The sequence below is a fragment of the Antechinus flavipes genome, chromosome 1, assembly GCF_016432865.1.
Source record: "Antechinus flavipes isolate AdamAnt ecotype Samford, QLD, Australia chromosome 1, AdamAnt_v2, whole genome shotgun sequence".
NCBI classification, from domain to species: Eukaryota; Metazoa; Chordata; class Mammalia; order Dasyuromorphia; family Dasyuridae; genus Antechinus; species Antechinus flavipes.
The window spans coordinates 509,562,937-509,586,846 of NC_067398.1; the positions used below are offsets into that span (position 1 = coordinate 509,562,937).

Consider the following 23,910-nt stretch of genomic DNA (forward strand, 5'->3'; position numbering starts at 1 on the left):
TAGGTTTTTCTTTTGTTAAATAATTAGACTGGGTGGCCACTAAGATCTCTTCCACCTCTACATCTCTGAGTTCATGATTATAATTCAGTGATACCTGTGGCTTTATAAGGAGAGGGGGAGGAACAAAGGAAACAGTTAGGTAGCACAGTAGGTAGAATATCAGTACTAGAGTAAAAAAGATTTGAGTTCTAATATGACCTCAGATACTTATTGGCTGGGTGATCCTGAGCAAGTCTTTTAAGCTTGTTTTCCTCAGATGAGGATTTATAAATGATCTGGAGAAAGAAATGGCAAATCGCTCTGGTAGCTTTGCCAAGAAAATCCCAAATAGGGTTACAAAGAGTCAGATGGGACTGAAAAACAACATATAAGGGGTGTGTGTGTGTGTGTATTTTAAATTTAGGGAAATAAACATGGAATCAACAGCAAAGATACAACCACTGCTGGCACTGTGATAGAACATATTTTTATCTAAACTGTAAATAACAGTTGGTTAACCATAAAAAAGACAATAAAATAGCCACGATAAAGAACATGTCAGATTGTAGCCTGAAATACCACTATTAATAAAATATTTTATCTCCCAAATGGCAGGAGAGGAGTAAGAATGATGAAAACTGAAGTGAGAAGAGAATCAATCAGCTAGTATTAGTATCCAAGGAACATTCATGATGGGTCAGGGTCTGGCACTATTAGACTCGGTGGGGGATACAAACAGAGACATAGCTTGAACTATGGGATCCACAGGATTTAAGATTTTTCTAAGCTAACTATTAAAATGAATAACTGTGGAAACAGAGGATGAAAGAGAACCAAACAGTGAATTAATAAGCAAATGAGGAAATTTCATTATCATTTTTTCTTTTAAGGCTAATTTGTTTTATACTCGGTTGTTTTTCTTCTGGAAAAGTTTCCAGATGCTTCTTTTTTCCCCAAGTACAGAAACTTTATTTGCTTCATGAATTCCTTGAGCATTCTGGTAAAGCTTATGGATCTCTTCTCAGAACAGATTTTTAAATGCACAAAATACAGTGCATAGGATGCCAAGAGAAACCAAACACACTGACACATAATTATCAATATTTTTTAAAATGTTTATGGATCCCAGGTCAATAATTCCTGATAGATTTTTTATTTCATCAGTTCTCAAAGTGTGATTCAGGGACCTCTGAAGATCACTGAGACATTTTCATAATGATACCAAAATGTTTGAATTTCTAATAAATAATTATTGTATAACCCAAATTGATTGCATATTATATTTTGTTTATTGTATAAACACAAGCTCTTTAGGAGATTTTATATTTTGAAAAAATATAAAAAGGTTTTGAGACACCAAAGTTTGAGAACTGTGAATCTATTTAAGCAGGGAAAAATGATAAATAAATCATTTAATAAATTTTGGTAAATTTGATTAATGATAAAGAAACCTGAAAGAAAAGTTAATTGTTCTTGCTTTAAAAAAAATTACTGGTGATGGACCTTAAAACAAAAGAGGAGAATAGTTGAGAACCAATTTCTAATTCACACTCAACTTATCATAATCTTTAGAAAATCAAAAATCTATATAAATTAGAATATCGCTGTGATGATCCAAACAATTTTTATCTCTTTCCTTTGAGGTGCAAAAGGAGCTTTCAATTGACTATTTCGGGCTCTGCCTCATTATCCATTATTGTAGTATAGAATCAACATTCCATTATTCTTTATCTCCTCCCTCCCTCCTTTTAGGTCTAGCCCCCTACAGGGCCCTGTCTGTCTCCATGGCTAATCTAACAGACTTGTGGGCTGCTGAGCATTATTCTAGTGAAGTTCCATAAAACCTTCAGTGCCCTAAGGAACAAGTGCATTTCATCTGGCATCTTCCTTGTGGTCTGAACTCTTGCCATGGAAACAGTTATATTTTTTCTTTAGTATTCTTTTCCCAGTTCTCCCCACCATACACATATCTCTTTTTTCTCTACTATTTCACAAACTATTGCCTGTCTTTATTTCAATTTCTTAAAAAAAAACTTATTCTCTGTTGTTTCATGGATATAGTGACTTCAGAGAGGTCTGGAATATATAGTAAACTGAGGCTGTTCTATTCATGATTGAGTTTAAAACAGTTATCTTCTTCTATCTGTCTCTCCTATAGCTTCTTGTCAACCCTGTTTGTTTTTCATCTAGGACATGCCCACTAACTGCTCTGTATGAACACCATCACCCTCACCTAAGCTTGAAGGTTTGGTGTCTTCTTCAACTCTTTATTCTTATCCCCCCTGTAGCCTATTATTACTGAATCTCACTTTTACTTTCACGAAATCTTTCATATATGTTTCTTTGCATTCATTTAGTCACAAACTGGTCCAGGTCCTCATCATCTCTCCCAGACCAGTTCAGTAACCTTCACTGGTTTTCTTGCCTTAGATTTCTTCCTTCTTCAATGTATCCTACAGTCAGTTATCAAGATGATTTTTTTTTAAAAAAAATATCAAGTTGATTGAAGCAGAATTACAGTAGCTCAAAAAAAGTGAAGTGCACTAATTTGTAGACATTTTTATTCCAAATGTTCATGTAGGCTATTTGTGCCATTCAACCTTATATTGATCTGATCAGCCATAGTCAGATACACTGTACTTTAATGCTAACATAATAATGCCAATTGGGTTCTTTTTGAAAATGAAGGATAACAACCAACTGAGATCCTGATGATGTCACCCATTTCTTTAAAGAGGAAAGTAAATCTCTCTTTCTTCCAGGATCAAATACAAAGTCTTCCATTGGACATCTCAGGTTCTCCACATTTCCTATTCTTCTATCTTCTTACATATTCCTTCCTTCTATAGATTTGATGTGCCAGTAATCCTGACTTACTTGCAGGACTAAAATACCACCACTCTATCTTCCATTCTCGAGGCAGCTGGTTCTGAAGTTGGAGTCAGGAAGGTGTGATTTCAAATCAGACACTAGTTATATGACCCTAGCCAAGTCATTTAACCTAATTTACTTCAATTTCTTCTACTGCAAAGTAGAGGTAATAAAAATACCTACCTCCTGTGATTATTGTGAGGATCAATACATAGTAGATGCTATATAAATATTTATTCCCTTCCCCATCCTCACACCATTTTGTTCACTTTATCTCACACCGGGAATCAAAAGAATCAATCTAACATAAACATAAAGAGACAACTAACTTCAGTCATTCGGAGCATTTCAGTCACTGTTACTGGAATATACATTGTTAAGTCCTCTATCCATAGTGATGAAGTGAAGCCTCTAGAGAAAAAAAAACTTTCAATTTATTGGTGTCTTTCTTTTCTTTCCTGAACAATTTTAAAAACAACTGTACACTGTACTTACGTGTGAATAACATGGGATCGCAGTTAGAACAGGAAATTTCAAAGAACTTCTGGTTAAGTCTCATTTCTGTAGTTGAAGAAACTGAGCCCTAAGGAGTTCAATCACTTACCCACAGTCACACACAGAGTATCAAAATAACTTTTTAGAGGTGAACTCTTCTGAGTCTAGAACCAGTGCTTTTTGAACTTGGTCATGATGCCTCTCTAGCCTCCAAAATAGAGTGGAAGTCCCTTCAAGTAAGAGACTGTTCTAGTCATGTCTTTGTCTCTCTAGCACCTGACATCTTCGGATCAGGTCAATTGTAGGTAGTTAATTAATGTTTGTTGTATTGAATTGAATGGAATAAACAAGCATCAATAGGGATCCACTAGGGAAAGAGGGAGAGGGGAAGAGAGGGAAAGGGGGAGACAGAGAGAGAGAGAGAGAGAGAGAGAGAGAGAGAGAGAGAGAGAGAGAGAGAGAGAGAGAGAGAGACAGAGAGAGAGACAGAGAGACAAAGTAGAAAAAGTGACATAGGCTGAGAAACAGAGGCAGACAGAGGGAGAAAGTTTATACTAGGAATATCAAAGAAAATGTTTATCCCATTCTGGGCAAGAGGCTGGTCCAAGTAGCAATCTTTAATGAAGATCATTGACTGTCCAGAAATAAGTACTATTCAGAACCCAGAAATAAGTACTGAAGAAAATGGAAGAAGCCTATAAAATCCCCGTCTTCTAGGGATACTTTTAAGTGGCTAGAGACTTTGACAATGCAATATGTTCTTTCTCATAGGGCTCATAGTCATCTTCCTGATTCTTTCTGTCTTTACCTCTGCTGATTTAGCTGAACAAAGGTCAGTTTGCATTTTGCCATGCTTGAGGAATTCATTTGTAAAAATGGTTTTATCAACCCTCTGCAAGTTACAGAATAATGACCCTAATGTGCTTAAACCTTGGAAAGAAATGTCATATAAAACCAGGTTTCATTGATATTTACTGGCTTTATGGAATTATAGAGAAACTAGAAATTATAATATATGAAAAAAGTGCCTTCTCTCCAGAACATTACTCATTTAAAAGATTCATAGTTTCTTTTCATTTTTAAAACACAGTTTTTTTCCTTAACCAGTTATATAGGTATTTTTTAAAATTTAAAGTTTCTATAGTTGGTATACCTCAAAGTCATTTTTCTTATCATGTCATCAAGGTATTGCTAAATATTTCTATGACTTTGGAGACATTAGCAAGTGCTTAATAAAAGCTTACAAGTATTTCATGGGATAGAGTGCTGGACCCAGAGTTAGAAAGATTTGAATTTGAAGCTCACTCCTTTTATGCCATCCCTATGGTGATCCTTGTCCTGGGGAAGTCACACCTTCATGGAGCTTAGGCTTCTTCATCTGTAAAATGGATGGCAGGACTGCCCTAAGAAAATTATGACATAGTGCAAATGAAATAATATATTATGCAAATGACTACAACCATAAAAGATTTTATAAATATCAATTATTAGTATTATTCTTTTGGAATTCTGGTAAAGCACAGTCTGCTTGGCTAGTTCCACCATGCCAGAAAGTCTTGAAGTACTGCCTTGATTATAGAATGGATTTGTCATCTGAAAACACCCAGTCATGCTTAGAAAGGGTCATCACCATAAGGCTGACTAGCAGATAATGATTTTTTTTTTTTTTTTAACCACAGCGACTCATGAAGGCCATCTGCTAGGGATTAGTGAGGTTGGGATTGTTGTTGAGGAAGAGATGATATCACCCATTCTTATTATATTGAGGTATGGTTGATAAAAAAATAGTAACAAGAAGATTTTTTTTCTGATTTCTCTGCTTTAAAAACCTTATCTGTGCATGGAAACCCAAATTTTATATCATCAGCGCCAAGTCCTAGGGAAAGAAGTCAAATCCTTGGCCTTGAAAAAAGACCAAATCTCAAATGAACACTCTATGTCAGAAGAAGAAAAAACTCATATAATAGGAAAGAAAATAAAGAAAACATAACTTTAGTATGATACTTAATGAGATTCATTCTGCTTATTAAAAATGGTTATAATTTCACTTTTCCACTTAGTCATCTGGAAAAGCTGGATATACATACAAAAGCATATTAGAAAAAGGAAATCCTAGGGCTAACATACTGTGCAAGTAATATTTCCTACTTCTATTGGAGCCAATCCCATAGTTCTTTGATCCAAGACAAGGATAATAGAAATGGGGGAAAAAAAGAAACAAAACAAAAAGCATCATTAGTAAAGTATTTACTTTACTATATGAACTACTCGTTGACTTTGTCATTGTTAATAACTAAGGAAAAAGATGCAAGGGAAGTATGACAAATAAGTTACCTCTTTATAAGAGCATCTATAGTTTTTATTTAATGATAACTTTATCTTTTTTCCAATGCATAGTTCTGAATTTTAGTATTCAAAAACTTTTAGTGTCTTCCCACTGATGACTGAATAAAGTTCAGATATTTTAGTATTCAAGGCTTTCCACAATCCACCTCTATCACAATTTTTCAGCTTTCTCTAGCATTATTTTGCCTTCTACCCTACAGGCAAAATGAACTGCTTTCCATGACTTTGACATATACCATGCTCCTCCAGTTCTGTGTCTTTGCTTGCTCGCTCCCTCTGACTAGACTGAGCTCTATCTTCATCTCTGTCCCTTGAAATCCTTCTTTCATTGCTATTCAGGAGTCCTTATACCTCTAAAATTCTATAATTTTTTATAATTCCATCAAGAAACTTTAGCATCTCTTTATTGGGTATTTCAAAGTACTATGTGATTCATACCTCTTGTGTTGACCCAACATGTCTTGTGGATACACTGAGGGTAAATGTAGTAGTTCAAGGTCATAAGTGACAGCATATCTTGGGAAGAAGGAATGATCTTTCTTGAATACAGATATTGTCAGTAGTCAGACAAAAGTCGAATGGCTCTTGTCTGAGCTTACCAATTTACACAGCACAACCAGAAGAATATGCTTTTATCAGCAGACATTTGCAGCAAGGAAAATCTTGTCCAATATGTTCAGTAGGATAAATTTCTTAGTCTTTTGCTGGTTGTCATCCAGTATGTATGACCATAAAATCTCTTTGCTTTGGGGCAAGAAGACAAGAGAAACCACAACTTTTAATTGCTAACTCAAGGGTTAAAAAATCTGAATTCCTTCCATGCTCAAAGTTTATCCTGGTGGTGATGTATTTATATATTCTGATTAAAGACAGTTCTAATAGACTATGTTCAGGTGTTTTACTCTCCCAATTTAATCACTGTAATTTGCAGACAGCAGCACACAAACCACAGGACACTCCTGCCTTCCTTAGATCACAGCTCCCCAGGCAAACAGTAGGCTAGAAAATACAAACCAGACCCCTAGGTTAAAAGCAGAGGCCTCATGCTTTCATCTCACCTTGCTGCAGCCCATTTGATCTTGTTATTTATGAGCCACAAATTATGTTAGCCAAGGGAATGTTCTCTTTCATAAATTGCAGCGCCATACTCATTTAGCAGAAGTAGCAGGTAAATGACTGAGAAGAGATTTCCTCTTTGATTGGGGAGGCTAAGGAGGTGACAATTGAAAATCTCAGTTCCTTTTCTCCATTTTCCTCTTCCCTCATTCTATGAAATCAAATAGAGGCTTTTATAGTTGCATTTCCTGATATTAGAAGAATTAAGAAACTAGGAAAATAATAATAATTAGCATTTATATAGCACTTTAAAGTCTGCAAAGTTCTTTATATACATGGCCTCATTTGATTCTCACGAGTTCTGTGTGGTAGAATGCTATTGTTTATCCCCATTTTATAGATAAGGAAACTGAGTCTGAAAGGGACTAAATCAGGCTTTGAATTAAGGTCTTCTCTACTCCAAATCTAATACAATATTTAATACACCACTTAGCTACCTAAATAAATGCTTCCCTTACAGAAACAATAACACTGATTTTTAGAGTATCCTTAGGAGGGAAAGAGTGATTATTATTATTATTTTTAATAATTTTTTATTGATAGAACGCATGCCAGGGTAATTTTTACAGCATTATCCCTTGCATTCATTTCTGTTCCGATTTTTCCCCTCCCTCCCTCCACCCCTTCCCCGAGATGGCAAGAGTCCTTTACATGTTGAATGGGTTGCAGTATATCCTAGATACAATATATGTGTGCAGAACCAGTTTTCTTGTTGCACAGGGAGAATTGGATTCAGAAGGTATAAATAACCCGGGAGGAAAAACATAAATGCAAGCAGTTTATATTCATTTCCAGTGTTCTTTCTCTGGGTGTAGCTGCTTCTGTCCATCTTTGATCAATTAAGGCTCTCTTTATCAAAGAGGTCCACTTCCATCAGAATACATCCTCAAACAGTATCATTGTTGAGGTATATAATGATCTCCTGGTTCTGCTCATTTCACTCAGCATCAGTTCATGTAAGTCTCGCCAGTCCTCTCTGTATTCATCCTGCTGGTCGTTCCTTACAGAACAATAATATTCCATAATGTTCATATATCACAATTTACTCAACCATTCTCCAATTGATGGACATCCTTTCATTTTCCAGCTTCTAGCCACTACAAACAGGGCTGCCACAAACATTTTGGCACATACAGGTCTCTTTCGAAAGAGTGATTATGTTGAATATGTGGAATGATCTCTGTCAATCTGCCAAAGAGATCTAGTTTAGGTGTCACTAAGCTAAGCGCACTCTCTCTCCCTCCTTTCCTCCCTCCTTTCTTCCCTCCCTTCTTCTCTCCTTCCCTCCATCCCTCTCTCTCCTTTTCTCCCTCTCTCTATGTAATTCTGTCTTTCTCTGTCTACCTGTCTCTCTTTCTTCCTCCCTTTCTCCTTCCTTCTGTTCCTCTTCCCCTTTTCTTCCCCTTTTCTACTCCTTTCATCTCCCTCTCTTTCTCACGTTTGTCCATCTGTCTTTATCTCTCTCATACTTTCAACCATGTGCACCTTTATCATGCTTTTATCCTTAGCAAGTCCTTTATTATTTGATTTGCCCAAGATTCCTATTGCTTTGTGGGGATAGTAAAGACATTCCTCTGCCTTTATGTAGGTGAGGGAATTGGTGCTGAAATAAAGAAATCAACTTGCCTACTGTCACAATAATAGTTAATGGAAGAAAGCTGGAGCTGGAAACCAAGTCTTCTTATCCTAAACCAAGTCCAAGTTAGTTTATATAATTCATGTCTATCACTCCCCCCAGACCAGATAACAGACATTCATTTCTGCATGTTCCACATGTACATTCCAGTTCATGAGGCTTTGCAGATAAATGTAGAAAATCCTTGCCCAGTGAAGGAAGGTGATGATACTATAAACCAGACACCAGAGAAGATCCTGTTAAAAATATATCTTCTGCTTTCTTCTATTAATTTAATTTCCTACAGAGATAAAATCAGAATATGAATTGAGAATCTATACAATTTCAAATCTGCCAGGCTGATAAAAATAAATGGATGATCTGCATATACTAACATCTTCAATGTGGCCTTCAGCCCTTTCCTTCTTTCAGGCATTTTCCTTCCCTCCTTAAAAAAAAAAAAAAAACACATTTTTTATGAGGGCAAACAGTTCACATTTTGGTTTTTCCTTGTGTGCTTCTATTATAACATTTGTTTTTACTTTAGAAATCAGTTTTGCATGTGGGTTAGGAGGAGGCTATGTTCAATGTGTATCCATCAGGTTTCCAGGCAGGAAATTTTATTAGGTTCTATAGTTCAACTATTTAGGTTACTCCAAGATAGCATTTAAAAAGATATTTCATATAGGATATATCATCTGCAAGAAGCCTTTTCCAGTCTCCCCCAGTTCATTCTCTAAAATTACCTCCTTTTATATTGTATATATTTTATATAAAAGTAATTCTTTACATATTGTCTTCTTGATTAGAAAGTGGGCTCCTTAAGTCAAGGACCATGTTTTTGCTTTTATTTGTATCTCTAGCACTTAGTATACTGCCTGGCACATAGAAAGTACTCAATGAACGATTCTGGAGGGCTGCCTTCCAGATAAGCTATTTTTCCGAGGACAGTATAGTAATAAGTATGGCTGAATTAGGAAGCCACTGAATGGTTATGTCTTGGTTTAATGGGAAGTACATCGTTTGTTGTTGTTGGCAACTTCAGTGCCAACTTCAATTCCTTACTCTTCCTCATCTCACATATTCCAATCAGGTGCTAAATCTTCTTGCTTCTGCCATCTTTCCTATCCATCCCCTTCTCTCTGTTCATAATACCAAACACCTTTATCTCCTTCTACCTAGACTACTACAGCGGTATTCTAATTGGTTTCCCTACCACAGGTCTTTCCCTGAACCTAATTTATCTCACTCATAGTTGCCAAAATTATTTTCCTAAATCATAGGCCATATCATACCCCAACTCAATAAATTTCAGATGCTGCCTATTATCTCTTAAGGCCAAATAAAGGTTCTCTTTTGATTATTTAAAGCCCTGATCTCAACTCATCTTTTTATTTATTTATATTTTATTATTTGTAATGTATTTTATTTTATTTCTAATACATTATAATAAAATGATATAATAAATGCATTGTTATAATATATTAACATTTATTTATTATACATTTATTTATTTTATTATTATACATTATTCCTCTTCTCACAATTTAGTCCAGCCAAACTTGGTCTTCTCACATATAACTCCCTATCTTCTGACTGTATATCTTTGTACAGTCTGTTCTCCATTTCTAGGAGATACTCTTACTATCTTTTAGAATTTCTAGTTTCCTTCAAAGCTTATATCCAAGGCCAATTATTCTACTTAAAGCCTTTTCTGATCCCCTCTGCTGCTAGTACCCTAACTCCATTAACTTGTGTATGTGTGTGTTTTTTTTTTAATTTTTATTTGATAATTACTTTATATTGACACTCGTTTCTGTTCCGATTTTTTTTCCCTCCCTCCCTCCACCCCCTCCCCTAGATGGCAAGCAGTCCTTTATATGTTGGATATGTTGCAGTATATCCTAGATACAATATATGTTTGCAGAACCGAACAGTTCTCTTGTTGCATAGGGAGAATTGGATTCAGAAGGTATAAGTAACCCGGGAAGAAAAACAAAAATGCAGATAGTTCACATTCGTTTCCCAGTGTTCTTTCTTTGGGTGTAGCTGCTTTTGTCCATCATTTATCAATTGAAACTCAGGTCTCTTTGTCAAAGAAATCCACTTCCATCAAAATATGTCCTCATACAATATCGTTGTCGAAGTGTATAATGATCTCCTGGTTCTGCTCATTTCACTTAGCATCAGTTCATGTAAGTCTCGCCAGTCCTCTCTGTATTCATCCTGCTGGTCATTTCTTACAGAACAATAATATTCCATAACATTCATATACCACAATTTACCCAGCCATTCTCCAATTGATGGGCATCCATTCATTTTCCAGTTTCTAGCCACTACAAACAGGGCTGCTACAAACATTTTGGCACATATAGGTCCCTTTCCCTTCTTTAGTATTTCTTTGGGATATAAGTCCAATAGAAACACTGCTGGATCAAAGGGTATGCACAATTTGATAATTTTTTGGGCATAATTCAAGATTGCTCTCTAGAATGGTTGGATTCGTTCACAACTCCACCAACAATGCATTAGTGTCCCAGTTTTCCCGCATCCCCTCCAACATTCATCATTATTTTTTCCTGTCATCTTAGCCAATCTGACAGGTGTGTAGTGGTATCTCAGAGTTGTCTTAATTTGCATTTCTCTGATCAATAATGATTTGGAACACTCTTTCATATGAGTGGTAATAGTTTCAATCTCATCCTCTGAAAATTGTCTGTTCATATCCTTTGACCATTTATCAATTGGAGAATGGCTTGATTTCTTATAAATTTGAAAACGCAGATATATCCTTAGCTATCTTCTGATATATATGTGTGTATATCAAATTTAAAATCCTGAAGGCAATGAATGTTTTATTTCCCTTTGTATTCTTAGTGTCTAACATGATGGATAGCAATACTAAGTTTTAAATAAATGTTGGTTAAATGATAAGTGTTCTTTAATAAGAAGAGTCTTTAACTGGGTTTCTTCTCTGGTTTCAGAATCATGACCACGCCTGTATTGCATGCCGAATCATCTACCGTTCAGATGAGCACCATCCTCCAATTTTGCCCCCCAAAGCTGACCTGACCATTGGCCTCCATGGCGAATGGGTGAGCCAGAGGTGTGAAGTACGCCCTGAAGTCCTCTTCCTCACCCGCCACTTCATATTTCATGACAACAACAATACCTGGGAAGGGCATTATTACCATTATTCTGATCCCATCTGCAAGCACCCCACCTTCACTATTTATGCCCAGGGTCGCTATAGCCGTGGAGTACACTCTGCCAGAGTCATGGGAGGCACAGAGTTTGTGTTCAAAGGTAAGATGCCAGTCATGAATCAAAATTTCTTTAAGGATTGAGTCACAATGCAAGACTTGACCATTTTTGCTGTGCACATGTATACTACTATATTGAAGCAAGAGACAAGGGGGAACTTTTTCTGTTGGCAAAACCTGTCATGTAATGGTTAGCAGATGCCTGCTGCTTACAGAAAAGTACCAGCTTTGTATATTGTTGCCTAATTTCATGGGTTAAGGAATTCTGACTTCTAGTATTCACTTTAACAAGGTTCAGAATCCTAACCTAAAATGCAAGTATCATTGGGAGAGGTAATACCTTTACTTAAATTTTCAAAAAAGTGTAAATGACTAAATATCTGATTTTTCTTAAGAGCAAGTTTTATGGGAAAACTCAGAAAGGCACTTACTGTTTGAGGGAACAATGTATAGAAAAAGGGGCCCTCCTCTTGGAGGTATTTTTTATTGCTGTTTTTGTTTTTATCTTAGTACAAACTGGCTTATTAGCTTGTTTAAGGGTAAAATGTATAGAAAAAGGGGCCCTCCTCTTGGAGGTATTTTTTATTACTGTTTTTTTTTATCTTGGTACAAATGGGTTATTAACTTGTTTTTATGTTGTATATCGGCAATGTGAGGAATTTTATAGCTCTCTTCTCAAAATAATATAGGTTTAAAAATTATATTGGGAAGAAATGTTAAATTTTACTTAAAGGTTAGTGAAAATAGAGATGTAACTTTTTTTCCCCATCCAAATTCACAGGCCTCCTGATATCCATCCATGGAGATCTATGAACCCTAGTGGATAACTGTATTAAATGTTGCATTGACTTGGAGCATAGAGTACATTAAACAGGGAACATTAATGAAACAAAGGAGGTGATTTACGTAATGAAGAAGCTTACAATCACTTTTATTAAGAGTTGTAAGACATTTGGGATATATTTTCAAGAGTAGTCATAGGATCTCCTCATATGTTTTAAGAAATATATGTACACATTTCTGAGATCCTGGGTACACAGATTTACCCAAGAGATCAAAGGAACATAAAATGACAGATCTAGAGGTGAAAGGGATTTCATATCATTTGATCCAATGCCTTCATTTTATAATTAAGGAATCTCAAGAGATTTTAACGCAGAAAAGTTAAATGACTTTCCTATAGTTACACAGTAGAAGAGCAAAAATTTGAACCCAGATTCTCTGACCCCAAATCCAAGGTGTTTTCCAGTGCATAGGAATACTGCTATGAGAACGATGAAAGATGTGAAGCATTTCCAATAAAGATTGCATAACCAAATTATTCTTTTTTTTAAAATTTCAATAGTATTTTATTTTCTCAAATATACAAATAGTTTACAACATTCATTTTCATAAGATTGTGTGTTCCAATTTTCCCCTCTTTTCTTTACCTACCCCCTCCCCAAGAACAACAGCAATCTGATATAAATTAAATTTGTACAATCCTTTAAAATATATTTCCATATTTTTGTGAAAAAAATCAGACCAAAAAGGAAAAATCTAAGAAACAAATAAAAACAAATAAAACTGGTAAAAATACCATGCTTCCATACACATTCAGTCTCCATAGTTTTCTCTCTAGGTGAAGATGGCATTTTCCATCCCAGGTCTATTGGAATTGCCTTCAATCACCACGTTGTTGAGAAAAGTCAAGTTTATCACAGTTGATCATTACACAATCTTATCATAACTGAATTATTCTAATGTAAAATACAGCAAAGACATTTTATCTGAGTGTTATTTACCCAAATAAATCTGAGAAATCTAGGGAACCATATGCAAGATATGTGTTATAGAAGCAGAGAATCTAAGAGCAAGAAATAATTTTAAAGTTCATTTTTTCAACTTGTAGAGTGGTTAACTTCTCAGGTGTACCATCTTTGACAAATGGTCATCCAGTTTATTTGGAAACTTCTTAAGGTTAGGGAATTCACAACCTGTGAAGCCCTTAAACTTTTGGATAGTAATTTTAGGAAGGTACCTCTTACACCAAGCCAAAGTCTTTCCCTCCACAATTTCTGAATTCCATTGTTCCTAGCTTTACTTTCTAGGGTTAAAAAAAATAATTCTTCTCCCTCTCCCCCTTTAAGATTTTTTAGGTAATTGAGAGATAGCTATCTTGTTCCCTGATAAGTCTTCTCCAATTACTTCAAGGTCCCCAATTACTTCAAGAGATCCTTACACAACATGGTTTCCAAGCTCTTCTCTGGACATGATCCAGCATAGCAGGTTTATTTTTCCTCCAATGTAGTACCCCAAACAGCTCATGAGACCCTATGTGGTCTGACAAGGGTAGGGTGAGACAGAACTCTCTCCCCCTTGTTTTAAACAGTGCCCTCCTACTAATGTAAGCCAATTTGGCATTAGCTGTTTGCTTACCACATAACAATGTTGGCTTTCATGATGAGCTTTTAGTTCACTAAAATCTCTATAACTGCAACTCCCCCATCCCTTTCAGCTTTGAGGCTTTATATGAAAAGAGCTGGGATTTTTCTCTTCTAAATCTTTATCTACATTTTGTCTTACTGCCCATAGCCTAATTTCTTTCAGATCCCAGCCTATGGACCTAAATTAATTTACATGGCATGGAGAAGTGATTGATGCTAAATCTATTAAAGATCTCAAAACATCCTATGCCATTTAAAAAATCCAGTTTCCATCATTACTCTTTAGTAGGCTGATTTTTCAATGTATTGATATCAATTCACATAATATTATAACGTAGAAACATTTTATAAGCCATTATTCTCTAAGGCTGTGAAAATCATAATTAGCAGTGGATGTCTATATTTGACAGAACTACCAAGGCCCAGTTTATTGACCAAAAGAAATTAAATTTACCCAGACACACATTTAATTCTTTTGGTGTGACTGCCATTCAGAGAAAAAGATTCAGATAATGCTATGTAAAAAGACTCTGGTCATATGGAAGCAGAAGCTGGGATGGAACCTTTCTTTCTACTATCCCTTAAAATAGAAGGAAAATCTCACTGGTATATTATATTGCTAGTATCTGCTCTACAGGACTTCACTATCATATGCTTGCTTCCTTGGAGTAGTGAACTTTTTTCTTTTTATCATCTTCCTCCATAGTGAATCACATGAAGGTCACCCCCATGGATGCAGCCACAGCCTCTCTCTTAAATGTGTTCAATGGGAATGAATGCGGAGCTGAGGGTTCATGGCAAGTTGGAATTCAGCAGGATGTGACTCACACCAATGGTTGTGTTGCCTTGGGAATTAAACTACCTCACACTGAGTATGAGATCTTCAAAATGGAACAAGATACACGAGGTCGGTACTTACTGTACAACGGCCAGAGACCCAGTGATGGATCCAGTCCTGATCGGCCAGAAAAGAGAGCCACATCTTACCAAATGCCCTTAGTTCAGTGTGCATCTTCGGCTCCCAGATCAGAAGATCTAACAGAGGAGAATACAATAGGCCACTATGGGAATGGGGCACCTAAAAGGAATTTCTGTACTGTACTCTTGACTCTGATTGCATGCCTTTGGACTATTCTACAATGGAATACCTTCAGCTAGATTCCTTTATGCTTAAAAAATATATATATATATTTTTATTTTCCAAATTAGGATTCCTTGGGATTTGTGAATTTTCTTTCCCCAAGAAAGGATCTTTATTTCCCGGATGCACTTCAATGCCTAAGAATTGTTGTTCATTTCATTCTCCCTTTCCCCCTCAAACCCCACTCCTAACCCCAGAATCATGAATAGCACTTGTTTGAAGTTTCTTCTTTGAACTTCATCCAGTCTGTTCCCTGGCCTGAGTGACTGCACAACAGTAATTGCACTTTAGGACTGCAGATGGTTTATGGGTAATAGATTCTTTGGGGGTTGGGATTTTTAAAAAATTATATATTTGGCTGTGTTGGACTTTAGTTGGGAAAAAAAAAGATCCAGCTACAATTTTCACTGCCATTTTCCTCTTGTCGTTTCCTTTCCTATCTCTGAAACTGCCTCTCCTTCAGAATCTAACCATCTTGAATAGCCCTATGCAGTATTGGGTTAGTGCAGGGAGAATGGCGTCTTTTTACTTAAGGAAAATGCTTTGGTGTAGATATGTATATATTCAAAGACACAAGGATTTATCTAAATGATCTTTACAAGTTTTATACGAAGAGAGAATTGAAAGCGTTCCTTTCAGAAGACTAAATGGAAAATATGTGTAATTAAAATTTCAAAGTAATTTAAGCTATTTTTACATGTAATTTTTAAAAAAAAACTTTTAAAGAATACACTTACTGGAGCATATGTGGCATAGTTCTCTGTTCATGATTGATAAAGTCAAAAGAAATCTTTGAGGTCATTTTAGTCTAACTCATTACTGTGATTTTGTTGTTATATTAGGTTTGTTTTTGTTTCTGTGCTCTGTACAATCAGGTAACTTGCTGAAATCAGTATATAAAAAGCAATGCCATGATAAATCAGAGGATAAACTGTAATGTATCTGGTATTTGTAGATTCTTCAAAGTACCACATGAATGCTGATAATAATATGGTCCTTTTCTTAATATGCAATTTCCTTTTCTTAAAACTTTCACCTTGACTCGTATGACATTTTGTTACAGGTAAGAAGAAGTATCTAGATTTGCAGTATCTCTCCTGCCATAAAAATTATATTTTTAGAAGAAATATTTGTTAGGAAAGGTCCTACTTGCTTTTCAGAGAAGATGTAAAAATCAGTATCCTGTGGGATTTGTAGCATCCCTTTCATACCATATGTATCTTGGTTTTTGTATTGTCTTATTATCATATGGACTTAACTGGGAGACAGGTAACTAGACTAACCCTCCTAATCAGTAATTGACTTACTTATCCAACATAAGTCATTCTCTCCATTCCTCACTCTAACCTTATGCAAAATAGGAAATAACATTTCTGCCCCTTTTCTGTCCCATTGAGACACTGGATGGATTTAATGTTTGTAATGTACTTTAGATTCTTGAAAAGGGATCTGATTTAACACCAAGTATTTTTAAGAATAAAAACTAATGAAAAAGGAATGAAACAGTCGACAACTGAAGATCTAGATATAAAAGAATGCTTGTAGAAGGCAAAAAATCAGTCAGGGTTAAAACATTATTCTATTTAATATTAAAATTAAATGCCAGTAATATTGTCTGTGATTTAAATTTTTAAGGATCATGTGAGTGTATATTATTAAATAAATATATTTCAATTATATTTATAATCATGAAGATTATTAAGATCACATATTCAGCATAAAAATACTAACCTGATCAATCAAATTTACTTCCTAGTGAAAAGAACTGGAAAAGTGTTAATACTCCTGTAAAATTTCTTTTATCTATGAAGCCGCCTAACAAATGGGGTAATCATTTCATCATTATAAGACACAACAAATTATATGAAGCATGTCATATTTACTACCATGGGCCATATCAGCAATTTAATCATGGAAGTAACAGGCTAATAGCTATTGAAATTAGAAACTCTAAATCATAAGTCTAGAAAATTGTTTCCCTATTAAATACTTGCATTTTTTAGAAAAGTGTATGTATATTTATATAATTTATTTTTAAAGTTGCAAGTATGGCAAAATATATGTGTATATATATATATGTATGCATATATGTGTGTGCATGTATTTCTATACAAAAATAATACATGCAAACACAGTCTTATTAATGAGAACAAAACTGAATCCACATGGATATAGGTCCTCTCTTCATCATTAATGTAATTTATTTAAAATGGTAATCATGATAACACATTTATATATTTCAACTACAATGATGGGTTTCTTAGTTATTAATTGCAACATAGACATACATACATACATATATATATATATATATATATATATATGTTTGGACTTGTGTTTTTACAAATTTAAATCTGAAATCAAATTGGTATAGGATCATATAGCCCCTTTTATATCTTATTTTATACAATTCTTGTCCATGTCTTTCTGTAAATTATATACAGAGGATACTTGACGTATTAGAAGCTTTCCTCTTGTATTTTATATTTTGTGGGCACCAATATAGTCCAAATTTTCCACTGCTTTTAGTCTTGATATATAACTGGCCTGCTTTCATCCAAGATATGCATGGCCAGATATGCCTGGCCAGATAACATGTATTTTATTCCATGAATGGAGCACAGACTATCTTATTATAGTTTACTTATATCCATCCTATGTCTTCTTTTTGCCCTTTGGGTTGCTTGTAATTTTGAATATGTTAAAGTCATGATGATTTATGAGTCATAGCCATACAGCATCACCAAGAGAATATTGTTATTAAAGATAAAAATGTTTTCTGGTTGCAAAAGAGATCATTAAAAGCACTGAGGAATTTCTCAAATATAATATAAGCCATTCACTTACTCAATTCAGCATTCAGTTTATTTTTCGTTGGAATATCCAACCAACAATTCAATCAACAAACATTGAGTAAGTACTCACAGACACTGTCCAAGATATACATGTTGGTGGATTAACTTAGTGGGTCTCTGTTCAGTTAAATATCATTTTCTTGGCATTGTTCATTTTTTATTCTCTTTGTTTTCCTGTGGTAGACAATGTCTTTTGAATTTCTGTGGATTTCACTGAAGAAGTTTAGTAGGATATGGGGGCTTAATTCAATCGATACAATGGGATCTGTGAATAAGACCATTTAAAGAAAACTTTCATTAATTCACTTTTGCTTGAACTCTGCACAGGACATCTTCCATGCTATAATCAAACATTTTAAATGAGCTGATATCTTGCCATTTTATGACTGGCTTAATAATGAATTGTTGATCAAAGTGATTTCCTTAGTCACATATTTTTACAATATATTGCAGAAGGTGATTCTTTTACTGAGAAAGATCTTATAATTGATGGTTGAATTTTTTCCTACCAAGTCTGTTTAAAAAAAAATCAACATAGTAGTAGCATTCACTATATCATTTAGTTATAAGATCCAAAGATATGTAGATGGAGATATAAAGAATTTTCTGTTATCTTTTCATGCATTTATCAATAACATTCAATATATATGTGAATGATTTTCATCAAGATTTTATGAAACTGAGAAAATAAGCACATAAGTAATTAGTTCTAGGTACCTTAATTTGTGAATAAAGTTTTCTAAATGTTAATTTCCTGCACCAAATTACTCAGACATGCTGTTAAGTATCCTAGCATTCTTGAAAGAATATGACTATAATATTCAGGAAGAGTCCACACTGAAGAATTTTTAATGACTTTAAGATGGTCTTTCTTAGAAAAGTTATAATGATATTCTGCTCCAAACTTTCAACTTATATTCAACTCCAATTACAAAGCAGGAAAAAAGGTGCTAGCCAGGCTCGTTAGGAGATAAGGAAGGGGATATTTTGCCCCAAAGGTATGGGAAAAAGAAGTGTAACTCTGGCCATAATGAATATTTCTATGTCAGAAACCCTCTTCTTATAACTCTCAACACATATTATACCTCAGCTCTCTCTATGTGTTGAGGGGATGATTTCATTGCTAAGCTTTTGTCTTTTGAGTCAGTTTCAGTATCATGTGTTTTCCCATAGTGCCACAAGTGACTTGAATTAGGAAGTTTTCCTTTTCTAGATCCTAGCCTTAGAAAGAATAACTTGAACCAACAATGGTCTTAAAAAGTTGCTCAGAAAGTAGGTAAGTGATATTTATAGAATATGAACTTCAAACTGAACCTCCTAGAGTAGTAATCATAGGGCTCCTAAAAGTCAGTATGTCCAAATTCCTTGATACAGTAGCAAGCAGTAATTATATATGCATTATAAGAGCCATTATCTACATGAATAATACGTTCGAAATATTCTAAGAATGATTTGCACATTGGCTAAAAATTCTGGTTTACCTAACAAGTGTGCACCAGTTCCCCATGGAAATAGGGTGAAATACTGATATCTATCAACACCTAATATAGAAATCAATAAATGTCATCAGAGTTGCCATGTCAAAACAATTTCATCAAAAGAATTATTTTCCACTTGAATTGTGATGGGGTTTTCCAAGCCCTCCACAGGTATTGCTAGTATTTTTGCTATACCTGATTTCCTAAAGGTCTCAAATAGCTTTATCTATTTAAGCTAAATGTAGTAGCCATGGACAAATGAAAAAAAAAAAAAAAAAGATGGCCAAATGCCTTTCATTTCTAATTTCTTAAGGAAAAACAGTCTTTCCTCAACATCAAAGAGATTGTTTGTCCTTTATATATGTTCTTAATAGAGACAATTTGGATTCTTTAAAATCCTGTGGTACTACAGCTTGGTCTATCTCACTTGGAAAATAGACGGGTCAATTTAATAGCATATACCCATAGATTGAATAAACTCTAGTAATAAAGCTTACTACCCTATTTCTCCCAGTCACCACTCTTTATTCCCTCTTCTAACACCATCCTATTTTCCAGATACTTATGTGAACAGGGCTACTCTATCAAAGGGACAAATTTAGAGTAATTTTGGTCTACAACTTACTTCTTCATCAATTAAGCCATAATCATGTCAATACTTTTAACAAGAGTACCTAGCAGTCCAAGAGAACCCAAACTCTATACTCAGACCATCATGGAAACAATAAGGCTATTACTTGGCATTAAGACTTAGAATTTTAAACCAAACCAAAAATGTATTTCTCTTCTCTGGCAAGAATAAATTAAGATAAATGATTTTCAGGAGAAGGACTTTGACATTTGTATTTTTAAGCATCAGCAGAGTGTCTATCAAATTACCTTTCATTCTGCTATGAATAGTACACCCCAACCTTGCAAACTGAATCAATCCTGCAAAGGAATAAAGTCTCAGGAATTTTGGGAATAGGAATCTTTTAAAGCCTAGTCCTCCACAGATTGTGGGAAAGAAATAATGTAGGAAAAGAAACACTTCGGAGGCTAGCTCAATATCACAATAACATTACAATAATTGCATTTAGAGCCACTATTAGAAACTATCATGCACAAGACATTTTCCTATTTCCTGTATAAGATATTATAGATTCTTGCTGCCTGGACACATTATAAAGCATCTTATTTATGTACAGGTTTTCTCTTTTATTAGAATGTGAGCTCCTAAAGGGCAGGGATTAGTTTTTGCTTGTTTGAGGGTTTTTGTTTTTCACCCTTTTTGTATCCCTAGTGCTTAGCATAGTACCTAACCTATATGACAAGTGCTCAGTATATGCTTGTGAATTAATCAATAATCACTTTGGAATTAAACAAGTGGAAAAATGATAAACTTTGCAGAAGATGCTCCGGAAAATTTAGAATTGGTTGATGAGAAGAGGTTTCACAATGTGAATTATTTGGGAAATATTATAAATAGTATTCTGCATCATGTTCTTTATGAAAAAAAGTGGCCAATAAACTTTATACTAATATTCTCAATCATTAGATCATACTTGCAAATTTTGAAAGAGTATGAGCTCCTTGCATGCAAACAGGGACTGTTTATATTCCCAGTGACTAGCACAGTGGCTGGTATATAGGAAGTGATGAATAAATGCTTTTTGATGAATTGATTATGAGATAGAACACTGAAAACAGCCTGAAGATTACCTCCAGTATCACCCATTACCTGGATAAAAGCAATGTTAAGGGGAAGAGACTGCACAACATACCTTAGTTTGACAGCATAGTAGCATTGGAAGATTAAAAGAATCCGAGGAAAGAAATGTAATGAAAAGATTTCTTTGCCCTATTATTACTACTATCATAACATACCAAGTATAAACAGGTGCCTTAGCAAAAGGTTGGACTTTTTATCTTCAAAGTTTTTATTTTTGTCTTAAGCTTTTAATATATAACTTCTTCCTAGCAATAAAGGGAATACACAATACATGTACTGTAAGCAATTTCAAAGAAATAATGTTCCTGGTAGATGTCTATCATTTACATAGAGATATCTTGTCTTTTTCATGAAGCAATATATTTTTAACTTGGAATCTACTCTTCTCCCCCACCATTTCCAGTATTTTTCCAATGTCAGGGTCTTTTTATATTTTTTTATTTAGCATTTATGTTTTGTAAATATACAAAGTAATTCTTCTTTTCTACTCTATGTTCCAGATTACATTGTTGGAGAAATTTGAATAATTGTTAAAAGACTATCTAAAATAAGGCTGTCAAATAAAGCACTAACACCTCTCAAGACAGTGTCATGATGAGTTATTGCTTCTAATCAAGTGAAATAAAAACAGAACTTGAAAGTATTTGATTGCACTTAAGATTTTCTAATAATTTATGTTTCCTTTGGAGATAGGAAGAATGGAAAAAAGAAAAATTAACAATATAAAAATTTCATTTCCAAGTGAAATTTAACATGAGGTCTATAGCTTTATTTTATTTCACATGGGCATATATTTTAGTTCAAATCGGTAAGTATATATTTAGTACTCAAAACATAAAAAAAGTGGGTCCGATAAAAATTCAAAATGTGACATTCTAATGCTTGCATAGTGATTTCCTTACAACAATCCTTTGCAGTAAGTAATGAAAATGTACTTGTCTGTTGCTTCACTCCAATTCAAGTGATCAAAGGAGAGAAAGTGCTAGAATGAGATCTCTAAGAAGAAGGAGTTGAAAAAACAATAGGGACGAGGAGCATTTTCCAACAAGAAATCTATTTCCATCCACCAGTACCACCACATCAAACATAGCAGCTCTGGTTCCCAACTACTGCTCAGTCACCAGACATCAATGGACCAAATTCAAGACCAAATCAAGATTTCCCTTTGTCATCCAGCAAGGTGTTAAAATGCATATTCATTTCCTGGAGAAGAGGTACAGTACATCAGATTATTTAAAGGTTCTACTGATCACCTTGCTAAAAAAAAAAAAAAAACAAAACAAAAAACAAAAAACCAGCACACCCATTTTATATGAGGAGAAAGTGAGTCTCAGAGGTTAAATGATTTGCCCATGGTCCTAACAGTTAATGTCAGAACCAACTCTCAAGCTCAAGTCCTATGATTCCAAATTGACATTCTTTCTACCAGGAAACATTGCTTTTTAACTTTTCCCATTTTTCTTGCCAACTTATTTTAATTTTTACTTACCAGTTGTGATAAGGAAACATGGAATAGCAGATAAGGTGCTATCTTGGTATCAGAAAATTTCAAGATCAAAAGTCCTTCTGTCCTTCATAAGCTATATAATCATGAATATCAAATTCTATGATCCTCAGGCAACTTCCTAACATTTATCTAAAAATTCATAAATTATCAACTGAGTAGGAACAGAGAACTCCCGTATCAGAAAATCATAGAGCATTGATCTATTTACTCAATAGGGTGAATAATCATTTATGTATGTTAGAAGCATTGAAAAGTGAATGATCTTTCAAGACATCAGGAGATTATCCAGTAAGTTATTGCTCTAGTTCTTAACATGGATTCTATGAACTTTTGAAATTTTATTTTGAAAAGTATTCTTTGATATGATTACTTTCCTTTGTAATCCTATAGTTTTTGCATTTAAGATGTTAAAATTTTGAGATGGGTGCATGACACACAAAAAGGGTAAGAATTTCTCTTCTAGTCTATACTCTTTTGTTGAACCTATCATATTATATTTTTTAAAAGAGTTGTCTAAAAACATGAGTTCGTGTGATAGGCACAATACCTCATAGTCTAGCATGATTTAGTCATTCCTCTCAATCACAACAGTCAAATTGATTGCTCAGTGATCATCATATGCCTTCAAGATATAACTATATAAAGGTCTAGTTTGTTCTTACTTATAGACTCAGACAAAGTTAAGCCATGAAAGAGCCCAGGAAACTGGGATACCAAGTGTACCAGGCCAGACTGACAACACAATTATATCTATTGGTTTTCCATTAATGCAGAGAAATAGGCTGAAAGCAAAGTATTCTGCCAATTGAAGTATATGGTATTCATTCATTCCAGACCAGCAAGTGAAGTAGAAAAAGAAAGAATCTACCAATCACCTATTGGAAAAATACCTCCAAAGATTTTAATATATCTCCTAAGAACAAATATATCAACTATCATGGTTTTTATGGCATGAAATAGATGAAGAAAAGATGTGGGAGGGACTTTTAAATCAAAGTTTGAAATATTAAAATTGCATATGAGCATGAAACTTCAGAAATATTTTTCATATTAAGTGAGGTTTGTTTTTCATTTTGGAAAAATACAGTATTTATAATTGAATTCTGA

At 34.4% G+C, this 23,910-nt stretch overlaps 1 protein-coding gene across 1 annotated transcript in view; it reads left to right on the forward strand.

Moving 5' to 3' along the window:
• The window catches only part of APCDD1 (APC down-regulated 1), a 56,298-nt gene extending 39,367 nt beyond the window's left edge, over positions 1 to 16,931 (forward strand). The window contains exons 4-5 of the mRNA XM_051970473.1: positions 11,407 to 11,728; positions 14,818 to 16,931. Of these exons, the coding sequence (XP_051826433.1) occupies positions 11,407 to 11,728; positions 14,818 to 15,269 (774 nt within the window). The 3' untranslated portion in view covers positions 15,270 to 16,931. The remainder of the gene's footprint in view (positions 1 to 11,406; positions 11,729 to 14,817) is intronic.
• Positions 16,932 to 23,910: the final 6,979 nt, after the last annotated feature.